The 25,833-nt window shown below is 41.1% G+C and overlaps 1 protein-coding gene across 1 annotated transcript in view; it reads right to left on the bottom strand.

Moving 5' to 3' along the window:
• Positions 1-25,833, bottom strand: part of LOC136136056 (ankyrin-3-like) — a 105,200-nt gene that overhangs the window by 42,088 nt on the left and 37,279 nt on the right. Inside the window, exons 8-9 of the mRNA XM_065893927.1 lie at positions 22,665-22,763; positions 926-1,024 (exon numbers count right to left, since the gene is read on the bottom strand). Coding sequence (XP_065749999.1) covers positions 926-1,024; positions 22,665-22,763 — 198 coding nt within the window. The remainder of the gene's footprint in view (positions 1-925; positions 1,025-22,664; positions 22,764-25,833) is intronic.

Here is a 25,833-nt window from a genome sequence, read left to right as displayed (position 1 = left end):
GCAATGAAAAATGGCGGCTGCTTAATTCTGTTGGATAACATCTCCAACAGCTCACCAATCTAAACCTGCATTTCAAATGAGTGATGGAATTGTTCAGACCACCTTGACCCTGTCCATCTTCACTAGAGTTGTTGAGTAAACACCAATCAGAGTACAAACAGGAGTAATACGTGCTTTTGGGGTTTTTTTTTGGTTAATATTTAGAAATTAGGGTTCCTTATAAAGCTTGACATAGCTTCAAAAAATCACTGGTTTGATTTTAAAAAAAAAACAGTAATGACTCTGAGGTAGTGTTTATATGTCCCCAAATTTATTTACAAATATTCTCTTTTTCAAATACTGTCAAATGGTTTTACCATTTAAAAATCCAGAAGACACTTAGTAAAACATTATTTTATTTCGGGCCATCATCACGTATTCCCTTCACATATGTCAACTTTTCCAAAGGCCCAAGCAAGGTATAGTCTTTCCAAAGTTTCCAGTCTTTTTCAGTTAAATGATATCTTGGCCTTTTTAATAGTCTGTCAACTCTCAAAAAATAAACTGAAGGGCTGGAGAAAGTGCACCAGCACCCAGACTTTAGACTGTAGATCTTGCAGTCTTTCCTTCCCCAACAAGCAATCATTTCTGAGCTATGAAAGTTTCATAGAATAAAATCAAGCAGTAAGTGTTCCTGAAACAAAACAAAATAAAAACAAAAGCAACACACACGCAAATGACTTGGTGATAGAGGGCATGCATCTGAAGGCCTCATAAACGCAAACTTAATCTTGAGGGTCACCAAAGATTGGGTGCACAGAGCCACGCTAATTGCTAAATTCAAACTACGGCATTTCTTATGTGATTGAAAGGCTGGGTGAAATAACCAGTCAAGGGATTCAAAGCTCAATACAGCGTGATGACCAAACACCTGGGGAGAAATTACCTTGGTTTTTGAGAGAATGGGGGCAGCTCGATCAAGCAGCATCTCCACCACCTGCTCATGGCCACTCCTCGCTCCACAGTGCAGTGGCGTCAGCCCGTCCTATCAAACAAGGCAACATCTTCGGTTACAGTTGATGGGAAATTCTATAAATGAGTGCATTTGGTCAAGATTCGGCGCGGCACCCAATGTGCTGTGGGCCAGTGAGCTTCAAACGTTTACACATGTATCTCATAAAACAATTCTATATTTTCAACTAGAGGACAGAATTTTTCATAAGTTTAAGTAGTTGCCAAGTGTGTGATTCCACACAAAACTGACATTTAAAAATATAACTGTTCCACTACCCTTTCGACTATTCAATGGAATCTAAACACTTAAGTAATTTGATATCCACCATTTAAAAAAATACACAAATCTTTTTTTTTTTTTTTTTTGGTACGCTGGCCTCTCACTGTTGTGGCCTCTCCCGTTGCGGAGCACAGGTTGCGGACGCGCAGGCTCAGTGGCCATGGCTCACGGGCCCAGCCGCTCCGCGGCATGTGGGATCCTCTCGGACCGGGGCACGAACCCGTGTCCCCTGCATCGGCAGGCGGAATCCTGTGCCACCAGGGAAGCCCCACAAATCTTTAAAACAGGAATTTGTAACAGAAATTTTACATTGGTCCTTTTTGCTCCTGCGTGTCTATTTCCATTCCACTTCCCCCATATAATTTTATCTTCGTGTAATATAATTTTATGCTTGATTGTTTTTTATTGATTACGGTATCATATTTCCCTGCTGCAAAAATACATAAATTTACTTTTTAAAAAGGTTTAAAGATTTCCTGAGAACATAAGCCTTTATTTAAGAATCAAAAATAAATCTCCTGATTGGCATTATAATTATTCAAACACAATGGATCAAAACAGCAAAAATATATTACACATTTTATGATTATTAAGCAAGAGTAACAATTCATTAAAAATTCCTCTCTGAATGAGATGTATTTTTTTCACAACTAGTTCATGGATCTGCTAATGAGTATTATTTATTGCTAAGATGAGACAGGGTTCAGCATCAATACTTCCCTAATTTTTGTTTTTGTAAATGCTAGTGCTAAGACATCTTGCCTGCATAAAGAAGTAGTTGGACTTTTGTTTTGGCAGTGCCGCTAATTCTCTAAACTCCTGAATTACATGCCAAAAGTCACTTAATAAACTTTCATCAAAGATTTCTTCCAATGATCCATCATAAGACATAAGGACCATTAGGTCCTTCCTTTTTGTTGGCAGCAATAGGACTTCTAAGCATTTGATATGCAGAGAATTGCTTATCTAATCACCAGACTCATGAGTTCTTAATAGGACACCAGTATTTCCAACTCTTCCCTTTTCCCCCTCTCCATCTCCCCTTCCCCTCAGAGGTTTTGCTCCCTGGGGCCCTGCGGCTCAGAGTTAGACTCAGGCCTTTCCTTTGGACTAGCGGACTAGCGAGAAGGGCTATTGTATTAAAACATAGGTGGGACAGCAGAATTAACAGGGAGATGAGGAAGTGGAAATTTATTCACTTAAAACTATCTAAGTGGCTCCAAATCCTATGGAGAAGTTTTCACACACCCTGGCTTATGTGTTCCCCAACTTGAAGATTCCTGCTGTTGACACTTAATACCTACCCTAAGGATAGTCACATTTTACAATACGTCAAAAGTTGATTTAATGTATTCAAATCACTTTCTAGATTGTGTGAGCAGATCTTGAAAGTAAGCCTAATTATCCTAATGTATAATCAATAAGGTACAATCTTATTTCTCAACTACTAGCTAAATCTCAGTAGAATTAAAATTCCTTGAAAAATGAGATATGAATTGCAAATATGACATGAGCTGGTTTGTGTATTTTGAGCGCGTTTAAATATTCTACCTTTTATGTTGACTTAAAACATTTGCTCTTCGAAAGCAAAGGTAAGCAATGTAACTGTCTTTCAAGTGGAAACAGCATTTTCTTAATAAAACAGAATAAAATAAAATCTGAGAATAAATTAAAAGTATACCCTGAAGGCCAAATGTCTTCCCAGTAATGTAAAACCTGAAAATATCTGAAGGAGAAATAATACAATCATCGCATCTACCTTGCGACACACAAAAAAGTCACATGCTCCGAATGTGATTGCCTTTTATGAACTAAAAGGTCAACTTTAATTCTCTCATAAGTAGACTCTATGATATAAGGGGTGACAATATGTATAGGCATTTTCAAACTATGGTCACAGACATAAAATTATTTATCTTTGAAAACTCATTTATCTTTGAAAATGATCTTCCCCCAAGCAAAATCCTACATACTGAATAACAAAGTGCTTGGCTATCTAAGAGTAAAATCTATCTCAACTCCTTAATCCTTTGAAGTACATTGTTCCTTACAGACGTATATTTTCGCTGACTTCATCTTTTTAAAAAAGTTTTAATTATGAAAAACGTCAAACATATTTCAGACTAAAGTAGACTGTATAGTGTAATGAATGTCTAGGTACCTGGTGGACAGCATCAATAAATGTCACCTTAAGCTCCACCTTGATTCATCTATATCCTGACCTCTTCTCCTTTCTTATACTGTTTTGAAGCAAATCCACAATATTTGATCACTGTATTCTCACAACTACCCTTATACGGAAGGTACAACCTTCTTTTTGTAAGTGAAGACCCTGAGGCTCAAAGAGGTTAAATGACTCATCCAGGGTTCCATGGGCTGAACTCAGAATGAGGCCACTGCTGACTGCCGTGCCAATAAGGCATATCTTGGGAGGAGTTATTAAGACAAAGCCCCTCTGCTCAAACTTTTAGCCACTCAGCGCCTTCTTCTATCTACATTCTGCAGCTGCTACCTCTGATCTCTGGTGCTTATTTATTAAAAACTTATAGAATCTGGAGACTCAGCCAGGAAAGGTGACTTTTTTTCTGCAGTGTCAGAGCTGTGAAGGGCTTTCCATTCTAGCCACTCCTCCTTTCATCACCTCATTTCAATGATAAAGTCCGCGAGTTCCCCAAGAAAGGCCTCATCATCCTTGCTCAACTGCAAAGAACTCCCTGAAGCAGAGCTCTTTCAATTGGAGTTTTACTTGCAGTGTTTTAAACACTGATTGCAAATGGCTGACTCCTTTGGATCTTCTGCAAATTTGCTTTGAAACTTTTCAAAGGTGCGTGGCTCTTCAAATAGCCAGAAGCCTGGCAGGAGAGAGCCCTTTCAGCAGGAAGCTCTACAAGATGTCACGACTATCTGGTTGCACAGACAGTGCCAGCCTGGCTGCTGGGACAGTCACAGGTCAGCGGAAAACCAGTGCCTAGAGTTAATGTAAGATCTTTAATTAGCACCACAGTTTCTACAGTGACGAAGACCGACACGACCAGCTAAACCACAGGAAGCTGGAAAAGGATCTGCCATGTAGTGATTCACAGTTCAGTTAAAAAAAAAAAAAAAAGCAGGCATTGCCATTACTTAATACCAATTTTGTGGGTTGGGGGGAAGTAAACATTTAAATTTCGAGCTAATTTCTTTGGCTTTGAAACAGGTGTGGCTTATCATTCATGTTCCTGATGGACTGTTCTGATCACGATACCCCTGTGTTCAAGAAGATCTTTCATAACTGTCATTCATTCCTCAGCCAAGTCTGAATTCCTCAGGTTAGCATTCAAAGCCTTCCAGTCAGTCGCTGCTACACTTGACTCTCCCCTAATTCCCTCCTCTTCTACCTCAATTAAACTCTTCGCAGTTCTTGGAGAAAGCCTCTCATATTCTACTTTCTCTGCTTTGCACACACTACTTCATGTACCTTGAAGTTCCCTTTCTACTTTTGCCAAGATCCAAATCCTTACCGTTTAAAGTACAGTTTTTCTTTGAAGATTTTCCCAAAGCTAGACATAACCATTCTACCATCAGGATTCCCCTCATATTTTATCTGAACCTCTGTGGGGGAACCTAAGACTTTTTATTTGGTATTTTAGTCTTTGTGAGCTTGAATTATGATTCCAATGAGTCTGTTTCTGACGACAAAGTCACTAGCTTAAAAGGGATACTTGAATCTCACAGATACGGTAACTCAGTATCATGTTGGTGAAAGTTGCTTACTAAAAATGACTGAGTGAATGAATGAATGAGTGGGCGAATGAATGGGTTTTTGGGGCTAGTCTTCTAAAAACGTTTTCTAGTTAGTTGCTTAATAATTCCTTTCCTTCTTATCCTTTATGTTTAAGACTAGACTGATTTTGTGTGTCAGAAGTGCTATTATAATACCTTATTGTCCCAGAAAAATAAAATTTTCAATAGATAAGTGACTTATAAATTGGAATCACACTGAAGAATATGCCTCAGTCTTCTTAGCATTAAGAACAGCAAAGTAAGACCATAAAAAAAGAACGACATAATGCCACTTGCAGCAACATGCATGGAACTCGAGACTATCATTCTAAGTGAAGTAAGTCAGAAAGAGAAAGACAAATACCATATGATATCACTTATATGTGGAATCTAAAATGCAATACAAAGGAACTTATCTACAAGATAGAAAGAGACTCACAGACATAGAGAACAGACTTGTGGTTGCCAAGGGCGAGGAGGGGTGGGGGAGGGATGGAGTGGGGGTTTGAGATTAGCAGCTGCAAACTATTATATATAGAACGAATAAACAACAAAGCCCTACTGTATAGCACAGGGAACAATATTCAATATCCTGTGATAAACCATAATGGAAAAGAATGTGAAAAAGAGTATATATATATAGAATATATATATTATATATAAATTGAATCACTTGGCTGTAGAGCAGAAATTAACACAACACTGAAATCAACTATACCTCAATAAAAAAAGAATACGAAAGTAAGAGAAATATGAGAATACTTGCTCTAAGATATTTTCCTCTTTGTAATTCAGAACATTGTAAGCTTAAAAAAGCTATTGTGGATGTTGTGTTTTGCAACAGTAGTGAACTGGTTTACATAGCAGAGAACTCCTTTCCTTAAAATTAGAGGAATGCTTTTTCCAATACAAAATAAGGATTCTTACCTGCTCCCAATTCCTGGAAATTTACAATTAATGTACAGTGTCACTTTGAATGGGTCCTAGGCTAAAAAGCAGTTCTTCAACCATATAGGACAGTATATAGCTTTGACCTCCAGTTGAGAAACGCTTGACAAAAGGCAATTCTTGAGGCTCTAGGGAGGCTGCCTCAAGAAAGGCAGCATATGCAGTTGGACAGGAGAGAAGGAGAGAGGATGTGGAGTTGCCATAGTAACATTATGGGAAGGAAATGAAACTGCATGGGGTTAGTGATTTTTTTTTTTTTTTCCAATTCCCCTGATTTCTAAAGCGCTAACATAATGAACAAGTATTCCCTTGGGCAGAATTCTGAAGCAACACAAACTGGTGAGTCTAGATCTCATATTTCATTTCAGTGACAGTAATCTTATTAGTGAGGTGGGGAACTGCACTTTATTGGCTGGAAAAAAGGCTCTTTTGCACAAAGAGCAAAATCCTGCACACTCGAAGGTCAAAAAGATTTTCTTTCGAGCCTGGTTTTTCTGAAAAGCATGGAGCGGGACATTAAACCATCATACTTAGGAATAATGAACCCAGAATATGTCCTTAACAGGTTGAATTTGCCCGAAGCCAATACTGAAATGACACAAATTCATGACTTGGGAAATACTTTCAGAAAGAAACATAGTTTATTTTGATTACTGTCCTCTAGATTTCTTTCTATTCTTCCTTTTAAGCAAAAAACATACTCAATAGAAGGAAAAGGAAATCAAGCAGAGAGAACTCTGTGGATATATACTTTTTTCTGTGTCATGGAGATAAAACAGGATGTGATATTTAACTGAAGATTGAAAACAATGAAAGAGAAGGCAGGTAGTGCCCATAAGACGACAGTTATAATGATAGCCAGAGATCAATTAAAAGGCACCATTACGTTCAATAGCAAAGCTATTCTCATACCTGCATTTTTCTCTAAAAATTCTGACTGTGTCCCCATTTTGTGCATGTTCGGTAATTGTAGATTTGGCCTGAGAGAAAGTGAAATAACATTTTGAAACCCCTCTGCTGTCACGGGCACTTTATATTTGTGATCTTAGTGAATTTTTATAACAGCTCATGAGAAAGTCATAAGAAGTTCCATTTATAGATGAGAAAGCTGCTCCACAGGATTAATGTAACTACCCAAGGTCACAGGCAAGTTAATGGTTCGCATTAGAACTTACACTCAAGGTTGCCTCTGCCAGAGGGACTGGATTTCTTCTACTCTACCAAGCAATCTCCTTTTAAGATCAAGAATTCATTGCTGCCATTTATACATAGGAAAGAAAAAAATCTCTTTCTAATGCTCTTCCTTGCTGTCATGCCATACATTCTACATGTTTTGAGTTAAACTAAAATAAGGTAAAATCCTTCTGTTGTTCTTTCTCCTTGGAAAACTAGAGTTTTCTCTCTGAGCCTAGAACACATCTGTTTACTATTTGTTGTGTATTTCTCCAGTCTGCTCTTTGTTTTTTTTTTTGTTTTTTTTTTTGCTGTACGCGGGCCTCTCACTGATGTGGCCTCTCCCGTTGTGGAGCACAGGCTCCGGACACGCAGGCTCAGCGGCCATGGCTCACGGGCCCAGCCGCTCCGCGGCATGTGGGATCCTCCCGGACCAGGGCACTAACCCGTGTCCCCCGCATCAGCAGGCAGACTCTCAACCACTGCGCCACCAGGGAAGCCCCCTCTTTGTGTTTTTTGATCCTTCTTTCTTATCTTCTCTTGGGTTAACTGAGTATCATTTAGTATTCTAGTGATTGATTCATCATATATATCATTAACTATCTCTTCCTTTGGCTTTTTTTTTTTTTTTTTTTTTGTGGTACGCGGGCCTCTCACTGTTGTGGCCTCTCCCGTTGCAGAGCACAGGCTCCGGACGCGCAGGCCCAGCGGCCATGGCTCACGGGCCCAGCCGCTCTGCGGCATGTGGGATCCTCCCGGACCGGGGCACGAACCCGTGTCCCCTGCATTGGCAGGCGGACTCTCAACCACTGCGCCACCAGGGAAGCCCCCTTTGGCTTTTTAACTAAACTCTTTTTTCTTTTCTTTCCTTTTTTTCTCTAGTGATGGTTCTAGAGATTAAAATATGTATCCTTGGACTTCCCTGGTGGCACAGTGGTTAAGAATCTGCCTGCCAATACAGGGGACCCGGGTTTGAGCCCTGGTCTGGGAAGATCCCACATGCTGCGGAGCAACTAAGCCCGTGTGCCACAACTACTGAGCCTGCGCTCTAGAGCCCACGAGCCACAACTACTGAGCCCACGTGCTGCAACTACTGAAGCCTGTGCACCTACAGCCTGTGCTCCCCAACAAGAGAAGCTACCACCATGAGAAGCCCGCACACTGCGGCAAAGAGTAGCCCCTGCTCGCCGCTACTAGAGAAAGCCCACGAGCAGCAAAGAAGACCCAACGCAGCCAAAAATAAATAAATAAATTTATATATAAAAAAAAGTATCCTTAACTTATCACAGTCTAAATAATATTATTAATTATATAGTTACAGTATTTATATATTATGTATTGAACCAATATTATTCTCATGCATGAGAATTCTGCAATAATTCCATTTACATTAGTAGTTTCATCTTTTGTGCTATAAATATACATTTAACTTTTACATGGATTATAAACCTCATAACAGCTATTACTTAAACAATCAACTTTTTAAAAATTTAAGAAAATAATTCTTTATCTGTTTATGACTTCTAACTCATCTCTACTTTATTTAGATCCACATTTCCACCTAGTATCATTTCCCTTCAGAATGAAGAACTTCCTTTAGTATTTCTTTTAGTATGGGTTTGATGGTAACAAGTTATCTCAGCTTTTGTTTACCTGAAACTGTCTTTATTTTATTTTTATTATGGAAATATACTTGTACTGGATATAAATTCTAGGTTAACAGATATTTTTTTTCAGCACGTTAAAGATATTTCACTGTCTTCTGACCCCCAGTGTTTCTGATAAGGAGTCAGATAACATCCTCATCATTGTTTTTCCATTTATAATGCATCTTTTCCTCTGGCTGCTTAAAAAATTTCCTATTTTTGACATCCAGCAGTTTCAGTATGATGTGCCTCTGTGTGGTTTTCTTTGGATTTATCCTCCTTGGTTTGCTAAGTTTCCTGGGTTTGCAGTTTATGATTTAATTTGGAGATATATATATATATATTTTCCTACCCCATTCTCTTTTTCCTCTACCTCTTAGACTCTATTGTATGTATTTAGTTGGCTTGCTATTATTCTACAGATTGTTGATATGGTGTTAATTTGATTTTTAATCTTTTTGCTTTCTCTTCTTCAGTTTGGATGATTTTTATGACTTGTCTTCAAATTCACCAACTCTTTCTTTCTTTATACTCAATCAGCTGTTTATCTCATCCGATGACTTAAAAAAATTCAGATATTGTGTTTTTCTATTGTAGGATTTCTATCTGGTTCTTCTTAAATTTTTTTAAAGGTTTCCTTATTTCTCCTGAAATTCTTCTTTTCTTCACCCATTATATCTTTTTCCTTCAGATTATTTAACATGTTTAATGAATAATAATTTTTTTTTTTTTTTTTTTTTGCGGTACGCGGGCCTCTCCCGTTGCAGAGCACATGCTCCGGATGCACAGGCTCAGCGGCCATGGCTCACAGGCCCAGCCGCTCTGCGGCATGTGGGATCTTCCCGGACCGGGGCACGAACCCATGTCCCCTGCAGCGGCAGGCGGACTCTCAACCACTGCACTACCAGGGAAGCCCTATAATAATTTTTAAATTATATACTGGGTATTGTGAATTGTATGTTATAGCAACTCTGGAACTTGTGGTGACTTGCATTTTGGCTTTCAACAATAGGTCTATTTCAGTTTTGTCCTTATTCCCAGAGTGATTCCTTTAGTCCTGGGCCAAAGATGTTTAGCAAGCCTCTCTGATGTGGTAATTCTGTCTCCTGTGTAGCAGGTAGCTGCTGAAGTTTCTTTGAAGGTTTCAATCTTTTAGCTGTTATTTTCCTCTGACCACCTTGGAGTTTTACCCTGCACATGCATAGTTCAGGGGTCAACCAAGGATTGTGGAGAGTTACATGTTGATTCCCCTCCTTTGTGGTTTCCTTCTTTCAGGGATTTCCCCCCTAAATGTCCAGCCACTCTTATAGCCCCAAACTTGATCCTCTGTCCTCAAGACAATAAAACTGACTTTCTCCATGAGCTGTCATAGTACGCTGTACTGACTAGTGAGGGCTGCCATGTAAATACAGATCTCCTCCTGTGTTATTTAGTTCTTTCAAAAGCTGAATTCACTCCAATTTATTCCTGCTGTCGATGCTTTTCAATGTCTCCAAACATGTTTCTTTTATTTTTATTTTTTTATAAATTTATTTATTTATTTGTTTTTGTCTGCGTTGGGTCTTCGTTGCTGAGTGCGGGCTTTCTCTAGTTGTGGCGAGCGGGGGCTACTCTTTGTTCTGATGCATGGGCTTCTCATTGCGGTGGCTTCTCTTGTTGCGGAGCACAGGCTCTAGGTGCACGGGCTTCAGTAGTTGTGGCGCACAGGCTTAGTTGCTCTGCGGCATGTGGGATCTTCCCAGACCAGGGCTCGAACCTGTGTCCCCTACGTTGGCAGGTGGATTCTTAACCACTGCGCCACCAGGGAAGCCCTCCAAACATGTTTCTTAAAAATATTTTTCCAGGGACTTCCCTGGTGGCGCAGTGGTTAAGAATCTGCCTGTCAATCTACAGATTCAATACAATACCTGTCAAACTACCAATGGCATTTTTCACAGCACTAGAACAAAAAATTTCACAATTTGTATGGAAACACAAAAGACCCCGAGTAGCCAAAGCAATCTTGAGAAACAAAAACGGAGCTGGAGGAATCAGGCTCCCGGACTTCAGACAATACTACAAAGCTACAGTAATCAAGATAGTATGGTACTGGCACAAAAACAGAAATATAGATCAATGCAACAGGATAGAAAGCCCACAGATAAACCCACACAATAATGGTCACCTTATTTTTGATAAAGGAGGCAAGCATATACAATGGAGAAAAGACAGCCTCTTCCATAAGTGGTGCTGGGAAAACTGGACAGCTACATGTAAAAGAGTGAAATTAGAACACTCCCTAACACCATACACAAAAATAAACTCAAAATGGATTAAAGACCTAAATGTAAGGCCAGACACTATAAAACTCTTAGAGGAATACATAAGCAGAACACTCTATGACATAAATCACAGCAAGATTCTTTTTGACCCACCTCCTAGAGAAATGAAAATAGAAACAAAAATAAACAAATGGGACCTAATGAAACTTCAAAGCTTTTGCACAGCAAAGGAAACCATAAACAAGACAAAAACACAACCCTCAGAATGGGAGAAAATATTTGCAAACGAAACAACTGACAAAGGATTAATCTCCAAAGTTTATAAGCAGCTCATGCAGCTCAATATCAAAAAAAACAAATAACCCAATCCAAAAATGGGCAGAAGATCTAAACAGACATTTCTCCAAAGAAGATATACAGATTGCCGACAAACATCTGAAAGAATGCTCAACATCATTAATCATTAGAGAAATGCAAATCAAAACTACAATGAGGTATCACCTCACACCAGTCAGAATGGCCAGCATCAAAAAATCTACGAACAATAAATGCTGGAGAGGGTGTGGAGAAAAGGAAACCCTCTTGCACTGTTGGTGGGAATGTAAATTGATACAGCCACTATGGAGAACAGTATGGAGGTTCCTTAAAAAACTGAAAATAGAATTACCATATGACCCAGCAATCCCACTACTGGGCCTATACCCTGAGAAAACCATAATTCAAAAAGAGTCATGTACCAAAATGTTCTTTGCAGCTCTATTTACAATAGCCAGGACATGGAAGCAACCTAAGTGTCCATCGACAGATGAATGGATAAAGAAGATGTGGCACATATATACAATGGAATATTACTCAGCCATAAAAAGAAATGAAATCGAGTTATTTGTAGTGAGGTGGATGGATCTAGAGTCTGTCACACAGAGTGAAGTAAGTCACAAAGAGAAAAACAAATACCGTATGCTAACACATATATATGGAATCTAAAAAAAAAAAAAAAAAAAAAAAAAGGTTAAGAAGAACCTAGGGGCAGGACAGGAATAAAGACGCAGACGTAGAGAATGGACTTGAGGACATGGGGAGGGGGAAGTGTAAGCTGGGACAAAGTGAGAGAGTGGCATGGACTTACATATGCCACCAAATGTAAAATAGATAGCTAGTGGGAAGCAGCCACATAGCACAGGGAGATCAGCTCGGTGCTTTGTGACCACCTAGAGGGGTGGGATAGGGAGGGTGGGAGGGAGGGAGACGCAAGAGGGAAGAGATATGGGGACATATTATATGTATAACTGATTCACTTTGTTATAAAGCAGAAACTAACACATCATTGTAAAGCAATTATACTCCAATAAAGATGTTATTAAAAAAAAAAACAAAAACGAACCTGCCTGCCAATGCAGGGGATGCGGGTTCGATCCCTGGTCCAGGAAGATCCCACATGCCTCAGAGCAACTAAGCCCATGTGCTACAACTACTGAGCCTTGCTCTAGAGCCCATGAGCCACAACTACTGAGCCCACACGCTGCAACTACTGAAGCCCACACACCTAGAGCCCATGCTCTGCAACAAGAGAAGCCACTGCAATGAGAAGCCCGTGCACCGCAATGAAGAGTAGCCCCTGCTCACCACAAGTGGAAAGCCCGTGCACAGCAACAAAGACCCAATGCAGCCAAAAATTAAAAAAAATTAAAAAATCAATAAATATTTTTCCAGAGTTTATGATTTTTATCGGCATGAGGCTCAGTTGAATACAAACTACTCTATCATTATTTAAAGTCAGAACTTTGCATTTGAGAAAAAACATGAATATGTGGCTTCTACACACTATACCATCAGAGTTTGTTTTTGTTTTGATCATACACTACTTTAGGAATACTCTTTCTATATAGATGAGAGAATTCTTGAATTTTCAGTAAACAGAAACTGAATATAAAATATAATTTTAAATATGTAAAGTTGCTTTTTATAAAGTTCTTAGAAGATGTTACATGAGGAAAAAAACAATTCAAATTAAGATTCCCAATTTTAAGAAACCCCAATAATGACATTTATTGTATCTCTCCATTAAGGAAGGAAGGTAACTGGAAGACGTTTATAGTGGATAACTGTAGAGTGCTTGTGTGCCTAATAGATACAGAGTTATTTAAAAGAAATAGGATGTGAACATTACCAACATACATCCAGGGAAAACAGGAGAAATAGGAGATTACTTTCCGAGCACCAGCACTTGGAACCATATAGCAGTTAACTAAAATAATAACTGTCCTGGGCTTCCCTGGTGGCGCAGTGGTTAAGAATCCGCCTGCCAGTGCAGAGGACATGGGTTGGAGCTCTGGCCCGGGAAGATCCCACATGCCGCAGAGCAACTAAGCCCGTGTGCCACAACTGCTGAGCCTGTGCTCTAGAGCCTGTGAGCCACAACTACTGAGCCCGTGTGCCACAACTACTGAAGCCCGCATGCCTAGAGCCCGTGCTCCGCAACAGGGGAAGCCACCGCAATGAGAAGCCCTCGCACCACAACGAAGAGTGGCTCCTGCTCGCCGCAACTAGAGAAAGCCCGCACGCAGCAACGAAGACCCAACGCAGCCAAAAATAAATAAATAAAATTTATTAAAAAATATAAAATAAAAGAATAACTGTCCTGAGGCTGCTTTGTAGATTCTTCAAGAGAGCCAGGCTTCAGTGGCACACGGAAGTTACCCAATTCTTTCAGGTCTCTAATTTGGTAAGGCAAATGAGGGTTCCAACATGGTGTAAAATCATTAGGAAAGAGAGAAAGGGAAGAAAAAAGATGCCTCTGTCATGTTCTCAGAACTCTTTGCAACTCTCAAAAACAGTCTTTCCTTCAAAGATATTTTCATGTTTGGAAGCTAAGAGAATTTCATGATTACTTGTTCGTTCTTTATTTTTTTATTAAGACTTTATTTTCCTTAGAGCAATTTAAGTTTTACAGCACAATTTGGGGAGGGTGCCCTTGTCTTTCTGTGAATCCAAATAAATACTTTCAATTAACTTTTAATATTTATGATATAAAAATTAAAAATGAATATATTTTGAATGACATAAAGAAATATTTTCAAATTAGTCTTGACTAATGTAGAAACCCAGAGTCTTCTGCACTACTTCAAATGTTCTTGTCAACATGTCTATGTTAGAACTCAAGGAGCAAGTATTGTATTAGAATTTTCTCTTTGACAGAGGTTATTTTATGACTATGAAATATTTAATATTTTCTTTAAGGATTTATTTTTAACCAAGGCAATCACACTCTGAAAATACAATAAAAGCAAAACTCAATACCAATATTTATTTTTCCTTCATATTTAACCTGAGAAATATAACCAGTTGCACTTCTGGGAAAAGATAAGCTAAAACTACAGGACATCTAAGTGACTCCTGACACCTTCCCAGAAGAGTAAGAATTTAACAACTGACAGATTGTTAGTTCATTCATACTCTGAAAACACTTTATCTACCTATGCACACATACCTTTATTCTTATAAAACCACTGGATGCCATTAACTTCAGGGAGCAAAATTACATTATCGCAGGACCAATATAAAGTCAAATAAAGTAAGACCTTCTGGCAAATGTAACATTAAGAAGTGTGTCTTATTTATATACTCAGCAAATACTTATTAGACATCTAGTATGTGCCAGGAAGTGTGCTAAGTGCTAGAGATATTAAGATGGACGTGTGCTGCTGAGTGTCAGGGTGTAGCTTTGGATGTAATATTATAGTAATGGGATTATATGGGGATGTGGGCAGTGGCACCTTGCTAGAAAGGCTGGAAGTTGGAAGAGGAATGGTTAGAGCAGCATTCTGGGAATCAGAGTATTATTATTAGGAACTCTACCTGGAACTCCTGAATGTTCTCTGAAGCACTAAATAAAAGCACAGCTACCTTTATTATTGGATGGAGAAGAGTCAGTGAAAGGAGATGGAGAACTCAGAAGCTGTCACGAAGTCTTAACCTGGTTCTAATTTAGGGTCCATACTGAGCCTCTGATTTGGCTGTGAATTGATGCAAATAATCAATAAAGGAGAATAAAAATGACAAGAGACCACCCATTGCAAAGTATCTTCCTTCAAAAAGGATACAAATACACGTGCTAGCTTTGCAGAGAGAGAGTTAAACTGGAAGAAATAGCGGCTACCCTAAGTAGTCATTCTTATCAAAGCATTTCTATAAAGAAACAAATTAGGATGCTGCATATAGACCAGATTGAAGCATTTGCCTTGACGTGTGTATATATCTTGGCACATTTGCCACCACTATTGCCTCATAAATTATGTTGTTATAGTGAAAATATGAAAGCTCTGCTCTCACAGCAACGTTCGAGTGTACAATACAGTATCATTAAGGGTACAACACAGTAGCGTTAACTACAGTCACCATGATGTACCTTAGATCCTTGAACTTATTCATCTTATAACTGACATTCTGTATCGTCTGACCAACATTTCCCTATTTCCCCCATCTCTCAGCGCCTGGCAACCATTCCATTCTCTGTTCTACGAGTTCCATGTTTTCAGATTCCACATCTAAACGATATCACATAGTAGTTGCCCTTCTCTGTCTGACTTATTTCACTCAGCGTAACGCTCTCAAGGCCCATCCATATGGTTGCAAATGGCAGGATTTCCTTTTATTTTTATGGTTGAGTAACATTCCATATATATTGACCACTGATGTCATTGATGGATACTTAGGTTGTTTCCATGTCTTGGCAATTATGAATAATGTTGCAATGAACATGGGAGTGCAGGTATCTCTTCAAGATAGTGATTTCATTTCCTTTGGATATATACCCCAAAGTGGGATTGCTGACCTTTATTGAAATGTTCCAAAATGCCTTTTGGAAATGCAAATGCTATATTGAAGCTTTATCAGTTAATCAATAAAGCTCTAGTGGGTTTTTTTCCCCCATAAAACCAGTGGGTGTTTTAATAATTTAAAAAACCCCTCCAATTCCTATATTTCAGGGGCACCACCTTCTTTGTCTAGTCTCCTCCCCTGCTGACTCCCAATAACTTCCCAGATTTGAGGGTGGTGTCATCAATCTAGTTTACTGATTAAGTCATCAGTGATTCTCTCTCTTCTTCTGGGACTCTCATGATGGGTAGATTGTTTTCACTTAATAGTGTTCTGTAAGTCCTGTAGGTTTTCTTCATTCCTTTTTTAAAAAAACATTTATTTATTTATTTCAGCTGCACCAGATCTTAGCTGTGGCATGCGGGATCTTCATTGCAGCATGTGGGATCTTTAGTTGTGGCATGCAGACTCTTTAGTTGTAGCATGCAAACTCTTAGTTGTGGCATGCAGGGCCTAGTTCTCCAAACAGGGTTCGAACCCAGGCCCCTGCATTGGGAGTGTGGAGTCTTACCCACTGGCCTACCAGGGAAGTCCCTTCTTCATTCCTTTTTATTCCTTTTTCTTTTGGTTCTTCTGATTGGATAGGTTCAGATGTCCTTTCTTCTACTTGGTCCAGTCTGCTGTTGAAGCTCTCTACTGAATTCTTCATTTCAGTCACTATAATCTTTAGCTCCAAAATTTCTGTTTGGTTGTTTTTTTATGTTTTCTACCTCTGTATCGAACTTCTCATTTTGTTCTTGTATTTTTCCCGATTTTGTTAAACTGTTTACCTGTGTTTTCTTGTAGCTCTCTGAGCATCTTAAGAACAGTTATTTTGAATCCTTTGTTGGGCAATCCTTGTATCTCCATTTCTCCATTTCTTTCGGTTGCTGAAAGCTTACTGTGTTCCTTGGGCGGTGTCATGTTACCCTGATCCTTCATGATCCTTGCGGCCTTGCACAGATGCTGTGCATTTAAAGAAGCAGTCACCTCTTCCAGACTTCATGGGTTGACCTTGGTATGGAAAGACCTTCACCTGCAGGTAGCATGCTCTGACCTTGGGTCTACTGGTGCAGGGTGCCAGATGCAGGATTGGGCGGTGGGGGTGATGTCTCATCCGCTCAGGCCGCTGGGGCCCACAGCATTGACCATAGTGACTGCAAGGGCTGTTGGAGACCTCAGTGGCACCACAGGTCCAGTGGCTTGGGATTTGGGCAGGCACTGGTGGTGGCTGGAATTGGTGGTGTGTACAGACTCGGTTGCAGGGGCCAACTGCCGGTGCCTATGTAGTGCCAGGTGCTCGTTTAAGACATACACATAGAGATGGGGGCGAGCGCCAGCTGCGAGGGTCTGGGCTAACTGCAGCCGTTGGGGCCCTTGGCTGTCAGCATTCATGACTGTGGCTGCAAGATCACACCGTGGGTGCACTGCAGCGGAGGCTGGTATCGGGAGTCAGGCTGGAGGCATGCAGGTACACAGCTGGAGGGGCCCACTGTAGGTGAGCCTGGTGGTGCAGGCCAGTAACAGGTCTGGCCCAGAAGAGCCATGGGGGCCCTGGCTATTGGTGTGCACTCCTGTGGCTTCAGGGTCTCCCCAGGGGGGTGCGTGGCAGTGGAGGCATGAGGGTCTGGTCGGGAGCGTGCAGGTGCACGGCTGGGGGCTTAGCTGCATGTGTGCTGAGTGGTGGAGGCCAGTGACCAGAGCCAGAGCCAAGTTCAGGTCCACGAGCAGCTGCGAGGGCCTTGGGAGTCGGCCTGCCCTTCCGTGGCTGCAGGGTCTTGCCACGGGTGTGCCCACAGCCGTAGAAGCCTGTGATGAGGGTCAGGCCGGCAGTGTGCAAGGGCACAGCTGGAGGGGCCCGCGCCAAGCACATGCACAGAAGTGAGTCACCCACGGGGGTCCAGGCTGGCGTCTTGTACTTGTGCGGCTGCAGAGGCCCGGGCCGGCTGCTGGTGGGGATGCTGGGCCGCAGCGGGGCAGTGGGAGGTAAAGAGCAGGGAGGGGCCCAGGTGGCTGGTGTCTGCGAATGTGAGTGTCTGTGGGGCAAAAACCAGTGACGTCTGCAGGGGCTCTGTGGCCGCTGTGCTGGCCATCAGTTACTTTGGTGGCAAAAGGCGCTGGGGTCTGCAGAGCAGGTCACAGGGAACCACAATCATTTCTGCTGCGTGGCTGATGCTAGGAGCCCTTGCTCTTTTTCCTTGTTTCTCCCCATCTCTATTCATCTCAGCTTTGCCAGTCTCTGGGTGGGGTGAAACCCAAGTGGGTCCTTTGCTCAGTGCCCCAAAAGGCGGGGAAGCTGGCGGTTCACCCCACTCTCCCTTTCTTGGTGAGGGGAACTCCTTCTAGTTGGGGAGGCTCACTCTTGGCCCTGAGCAGTGCTGGCCTGGGGAATGGGATGACACAGGCAAAATGAAGCCCTTCTTCCTTGCCTTTTTGTGCAGTATTCTCAGGTTTTTTGCTCCACTGTATTGCTGGAGTTTCTTAAGCGGACTCCTGAGCTCTCTTTGATCGTGGATCACTGTCTAATTGTTGATCTTCCTGGGTGATGGGGGCTGGGGTCTCCTACTTCGCCATCTTGGTCACATCATCCCAACGCATACCACCATCCTGACTTTCACTATAACTAATTATTCTTAAAGTTACAGCATCCAGTGCCCCAGCAGCTGGGAGAGCTTGGGAAATCATTGGGAACAACCCACTAACTGTACTGAGATGGAAACTAACACTCAGGAGGATCAACTTTCCTCAGTTCATGATCTCACTTGCTAGTCACGCTTAAGACTAGAGATCAGGCACTAGGGTAAAAAAAATTCACTCATCCTGCTTTTCCAGCTGGTCAGATCCCACTTAAAATTACTCTGACCACAATTCAAATTTATTTCGCTGATTGAAAGGGCACTAAGAAGCATCTGCTTTTAAACTGAATCCTTTATTAGGTCGGTAAGGCGTGCAAGGGGTCAGAGCAAGCCAACGAGGTCCCTTAGAGTGTGCTGGCCCCTCAGGTGAAACCCAGATTCGTTTTCCTGTCCCTAAACCCAAGGGGATTGGCGTGCAACAGGTCAGATTGCTGATGCAACAAGGTAGCTACAAAAGTAGGAAGTACCTGGCAGGAGGTAGGTGGGTAGATAACAATATTTATTTTCTAAAGAGCTACTGGATTGAGTCATTAGAACTTGTATTTATAAAAAAATTTGCTTTCCATTTTGAGGCTTGTTCCCAGGGCTTTCTGACACTTTATGGCTCTCTCCCTTTCACCCACAAACCCAGTCACTACTCAGCAAGAGAGCAGGGAAGCTCTGATGGGGAGAACACAAAATAGCTGACATATCTGGGGTATGTACTATGCTTTCTTCCACAGGGTCTGCCAGGAATTCAGTCTGTGCCCGAGTGACACCCCACACCCCGTGCAGGACAACAATAGAAGAATGACAGGCTTTTCTGTTCTCGGTTTTCCAAGGCTCCTTCACATCCACATGGCACTCACATAACACAGAAGAAAGGTAACGCCACGTTGAAACCGAATGGATGGTAAAAAGAAGTCTACATCTTGTTTAACATAAGACAGCCTTTCAGAACAGGGAGGCAAAAGGGCATAGAAACTAAGTGTATACTGAATTCGCCTATGTCCAGTATTCCGTAGGTCTGATGCTTTGACCCAGAAGTGCTTGTATGTTTTCACCCTGGTCCTCCCCTGTGATACCATGTGCCCCTTTAAGATGGGACCTGAATCTCCTATATGCTGTCCTCCTCCCGCTGTACCAAATACAGCAAGTAAGTGTTTGATAAACGATGCGAAATGACTGACAGGCAATTTTGCTGTGTTGGTGACTGATGATTGTATCAAAAGGGGGAGAAATAAGGTCATTTCTAATCCACACACTCAGTTAAACCCCAGCTGGATATCCAGGTACAGCCCTCCAAGCTTCTCTGTTTGCCTTGGCTCGAGTACCCCTCTTTGCTCGTCACAAAAATTCTCCCTATTCACAAGTGACCCGTTAGCTCTATTGGTAACCAAGTGGCATACACAACGATTCTCTAACTTTTATTGTTACAACTACTTTAAGCAGCCTGTACTCAGTGGAAGACCCCTGCCATTTAAAACAACAGTTCTAGCATACTGGTGATGGTTTCTTAGCAAATAATACCAAGACAATGCAATGAGACCTTGTCTTCAATTTACTTCCCCAGTCAGACAGTCTTGCAGGGGGTCAACCTTCAACTTCCTTCATTCCTCCTCTCCAGGAAGCTTGTTTCTTTTATGCTACATACATGTTTTTCAGGTTTAATAGTTACCAAGAAAAAGAAGTCCGGGTCTCCTGCTAAATATTCATGGCTGGGCTGTCTTTGGGTCACAGCACACAGCAGACAAACTACCCATCGGCTTCATGAGGGTAGGGGAAGTGTCTTGTTGTTTTGCTCTGTTAATCAGCTGTGTCTGGCCCACAGTGGGCACTCAATAATCATTTACTGATTGAGGGAATACATGCAGGGAATAATAAAGTAGTGAATCCAGGAGCTACGGGAATCAAGTTCAGGTGGCTGGGCCGGTTTTAGAAACATGGAGATCAGGATTCTTGGAAAGAGGAACCAGAGGATTGTGGGAGATACAATTACAGGACAGGGAAAACTCTCCGAAACCCTTAGAGAGGAGGATGTTGAGGAGACCACATTTTGCTCTTACATGAAATGCTGAAAAAGAAAATCCCTGGTTAGAAGTTTAATGTTAATTGGAGCTCTGAGTTATACAGGCACACCTCATTTTATTGTTCTTCGCTTTATTGTTCTTTGCAGATACTGCTTTTTTTTTTTTTTTTACAAATTGAAGGTCGGTGGCAACCCTGCATCAGGCAAGGCTATTGGCACCATTTTTCCAACAGCATTTGCTCACTTTGTGTCTCTGTGTCACATTTTGGTAATTCTCGCAACATTTCAAACTTTTTCATTATTGTTTTATTTGTTACGGTGATCTCTGGTCAGTGATTTTTACGTTACTATTGCAAAAAGATTATGACTTGCTAAAGGCTCAGATAATGGTTAGCATTTTTTTTTTTTTTTTTTGCGGTACGCGGGCCTCCCGCTGTTGTGGCCTCTCCCGTTGCGGAGCAACAGGCTCCGGACGCGCAGGCTCAGCGGCCATGGCTCACGGGCGCAGCCGCTCCGCGGCATGTGGGATCTTCCCGAACCGGGGCACGAACCCTTGTCCCCTGCATCGGCAGGCGGACTCTCAACCACTGCGCCACCAGGGAAGCCCAATGGTTAGCATTTTTAAGCAGTAAAGTATTTTTTAAATTTAAAGTATGTACATTTAAAAGAGGTAATGCTATTGCACACTTAATGGACTATAGTATAAACATAACTTTTATATATACTGGGAAACAAAAAAATTCCTGTGACTCACATACTTTCAATATTCGCTTTATTGCAGTGGTCTAGAACTGAACCTGCAATATATCTGAGGTGTGCCTCTACTAGTAATGGCTGAGATTATTTCTGGTCTACTTTACGCCAACACAGTTTACAAACAATAGCTTGATCACTGCAACAACCCTTCAAGGTGGCCACTGATTGTATTTTCAGATAGAGAAATTACATGCAGAGGGTTATATCGCTGACCTAAGTCAACCAGCTAAGCTCACCATCCAGGATTCCAACTTGATTCTAAGTTTCACTTCTTTCCCCTCCCCACACAGTGCATCACACAGAACAAGCAACATGTCAAACACCTGGCTAGACTGATCTGTGTTTAAAAAAATTTTTTTTTTAAATTGTGGTAGAAAAACACACTGTAAAATTTACTTTCTTAACCACTTTTAAGTGTACAGTTTAGTGGTGTTAACCGTATTCACACTGTGTGTAACATCTCTAGAACTGTTATCTTGCAATATTACACTCTATCCCATTAAACAACAACTCCGCATTTCCCTGTCGCCCAAGCCTCAGGCAACCACCATTCTACTTCTGTGTCTATGACTGTCTACTCTTGATACCTCCTGTAAGTGGGATCATACAGTATTTGCTCTTTAGTGTCTGGCTTCTGTCACTTAGCTTAATGTCCCCAAGACTCATTCATGTTGCGGAATGTGACAGGATTTTCTTATAAGGCTGAATGATATTCCATTGTATGTACACGGCACATTTTCTTTATCCATTTATCTGTCGATGGATATGTGGGCTGCTTCCACCTCTTGGCTATTGGGAATAATGCCTCAATGAAACTGGTTGTGCAAATATGGCTTCAAGATACTGCTTTCAATTCTTTGGGGGTACATACCCCAAAGTAGAATTGCTGGATCATATGCTAGTTCTATTTTTACTTTTTTGAGGAACCTCCTTACTGTTTTCTGTAGTGGCTGCACCATTTTACATTCTCACCAGCAACGTGCAAAGGGGGACAGATTTGTTTTTAAATACAATAACCGTCAGTCTTAATATCAAACTGGCCCAACAGCCCTGCCTGCAATATCAAGTAGTGATTAACTGCTTAAAAATTTAACTCAACTAAAACTCTGGACGTAGGTCTTAGTTTCTATAATTAAAGCCAGGTACTATTTAAACGTGTATTAAAGATTTATAAATATGGATCATTATCCCATTGTACGAAGAATCAACTTAGCAGTCATTTTTTAAAGAGACTACCACAAAGGACATAAAGATAAAGCCAGGGCTGAACCAGCAACAAAAGTATTAGGAGAAGTATTCCTGCTTCCTGAAAATAAGCGTAAGCATGCACATAAGTTGCACTCTTACCCTTGTTTTGGCATCAATTTTAGCTCCTCGATCAAGCAATAGTTTTACCATATTGGCGTTTCCTCGTTTTGATGCAACATGTAAAGGAGTGATGTCATTCTGTGGAAGAACAGAGAAAAAAGTAGTGTTACCCGAGTTTAACCAAAACATTGCTTCCTAAACCTTCCCCAACACATCCTCACACTTTTCTTACCTTTTTAAAAAAATATCCATCGTGAATAGAATACTTCCCAACATCTCTATCTGACGGTAATTTTACTCAGAAGGAGACCTCAAAAAGGGATGAATTTTAAGGGACATGCTCTGTGGGGTAGGGTCCAAGTTTATTTCATTTGATTGACATTATTGACGGATGAGATGGTGATAGTTTTTATTCTAACATCCTGCACATTTAAGTCAACATGTTTTCCTATTAATGTGTGTGATGCACACTGGCTACTGAATGGTTGACTAAGTGGCTGTATTAGTCAGCTGTGGCTTACTGAAAGGAGTGTCACGTTACTCAGAGCCGGCTCTGGGTCATCTGAGTACAAGTTGTCAAGGAGAGACAAGAGGAACTCAAACTGGGAAGTCTGTCAGTGCCCTACACGGTCACAGGGCTTCCTTCCCATGCGCGATGGGCTAAAAAGCGTTCACAGGCATTTATTAGCAATTGCACAGAAAAATGACTATGTTGATTTTTTTTTTTTTTAAACTACTGTTGAGGGCTTCCCTGGTGGCGCGGTGGTTGAGAGTCTGCCTGCCGATGCAGGGGATGCGGGTCCGTGCCCCGGTCCGGGAAGATCCCACGTGCCGCGGAGCGGCTGGGCCCGTGAGCCATGGCCGCTGAGCCTGTGCGTCCGGAACCTGTTGCTCCGCAACGGGAGAGGCCACAACAGTGAGAGGCCCGCGTACCAAAAAAAAAAAAACTACAGTTGAGGAATAGACATATGGTCAGGACAATCTGACATTCCAATCAAGATCCCCTGGATACCATAGTCCTTTCCTCCACTCATCTGACAGGTGCTGTGATTATGTCCAGACTGTCAAGGAAATACGTGCACATAGTGAAAACACTCTCTGTTTTGGCTCCTTCTTCTTGTGTAGCAACAACATGGGTTTAAGGTCTGCAGTTCACAAAAGTCAATTACACGATAAACGAACGAGGCTCATAAGGGGTTACATTCTTGTCATGTGATGGCAGACACAATATAATAACCACCAGCTATGGATTCATGTCCTGTGAATTATGCCGCACTGCCTTAAACTCTTCACTATCTCACTTAGTTTTCATAATCCTCACAATGTCACATACAATCGGAATCACAATGACCATCTTACAGATTAGAAACAGCTGGCAAAACCAAGATTCAAATGAAAATATGACTCTTAAACTTATGCTTTTGAAAAAACGCTTTAAAATGAAAATTTTCAAACAGACACAAAGTTTGAGAGAAAGCCATAATGAGCTTCATGTACTCATCACTCTGGTTCAATAACTGTCAAACTTCTGCCAATATTATTTCTTCTATACTCCCTACTATTTTTTCTGCCTGAAGGAGTTTAAGAGGACAAGGAAAACCCTAGGCATCATATTATTTCACCCCCAATCACTGCAACTTAATTATCTCTAACTGATAAGGATATTTGTAAACAAATAATAACAATATCATTAATTTTATCCAAGTAAAAATAATTCTTTCAAAAAGCCAAGATCTGTCAATGTTTACATTCTCCCATTCTCCCCAATTTTCTCAGTACAGTGGTTCAGATTGGAATATCCACAACTTGCATTAGGTTGAAATGTCCCTTAAATCTCTTTTAAAATCTCCATAGATGCCCTATTCCGCCTTCTTTTTTCCATGCCCATGTATTTATTGATTAAACTGGGGAATTTACTGTGTACTTGCATCCTCATGGAGAGCTGTTTAACACATTCTTTTGTATTTTCTATAAGCTTTTCTAGTTAAATGCTTTTAGGCATTATACATTCTCCCGTGTGAACAACTCTTTACCTCATTATTCTTAGGTGCTAAAGTATAAATCAGTTCCACAATAATTAGTTCGTTAAGTCAAAGAAGGAGAAAGAGATCTGAGTAAAAGCGATATGCCTTAGTCATGCTGGTGGGGAGTGGACAGGGCTAGTATGATTGCTCTAGACCAAGTGGTAGGCATACTTTTTCTGCCAAGGGCCAGATATCAAGTATTTCTGGCTTTGCAGGCCATACCATCTTCATTGCAATTTGTCACTGCTGCCTTTGTCAGCAGCCCCACGTGACATGCACAGAAATGGGAGTGTCTGTGTTCCAATAAAACTTTATTTACAAAAACAGCTGGTGGTCTGGATTTGGCCTGTGGGCAGTAGTTGGTTGATCTCTGCTCTAGACCTATCAGCTTGTGGCTGATGGTTTCAACGGTGTGTAAAAGGTGACAAAAGAGGAATTAAAACTATAGAGGCTGTGCATTATATATGCTTTGGCCCTCTTTGGGGTGGATGATTTTGCGTATGAATGAAAGCTGGCAGAAAGAAACTTTCTGATGGTCTTGCTTGTCTCCGTTGTCTGAGTGTAAGTATGTAAACGAGCCAAGCAGCACTATGGATGAATTCTAGGCCTGAGACAGCAGATGCAGCATCAGATTAGGTCTATAGGAAACACAGTCCAACAGGAGAGTTTACCGAGCTCAGAGTGGGATACAACACAAAGACCTCATCACTCCCCAGCGTGAGTCAGGGCTGACATGCTATTTCCCTTTAAAGATGTGCCCTTGCCTGGTGGAGAAGGACTTAATTAACCTTTATCACAAGGAGGCTAATTTTAGTGAGAGGAAAGAGCTCTATTTCTAATTTTGCTCTCTTCCATATTCATGGACTCTATCTTACGGTGATGTGTAGATGTCAAAAGGGTACCTTGAAATTCAAACTCCCACATTTTTCTACACTGCTCTGACCCCTCCTAGAGTACTACTTTCTATTTCTACAGCACTTAGTAAGTGTTGTAAATTACTTATGTAATTTCATTTTATCTTCACAACAATCTACTGGAGATATATATCATTAATCCCATTTGATCAATCAACCAAGGGATAGAACTGATCAGTAATCTGTATATTAAGAGACAACTAATGAGAGGCAGAATCAGCATCAGAATTCAGTTTTCTAGATCCTCGGGGTAGGGGGTGTGTGTGTGGT

This window comes from Phocoena phocoena, chromosome 16 (assembly GCF_963924675.1).
Source record: "Phocoena phocoena chromosome 16, mPhoPho1.1, whole genome shotgun sequence".
Classification (NCBI taxonomy): Eukaryota; Metazoa; Chordata; class Mammalia; order Artiodactyla; family Phocoenidae; genus Phocoena; species Phocoena phocoena.
The sequence above is the reverse complement of the archived record's forward strand: the minus strand, read 5'-3'. Positions and strand labels throughout refer to the sequence as shown.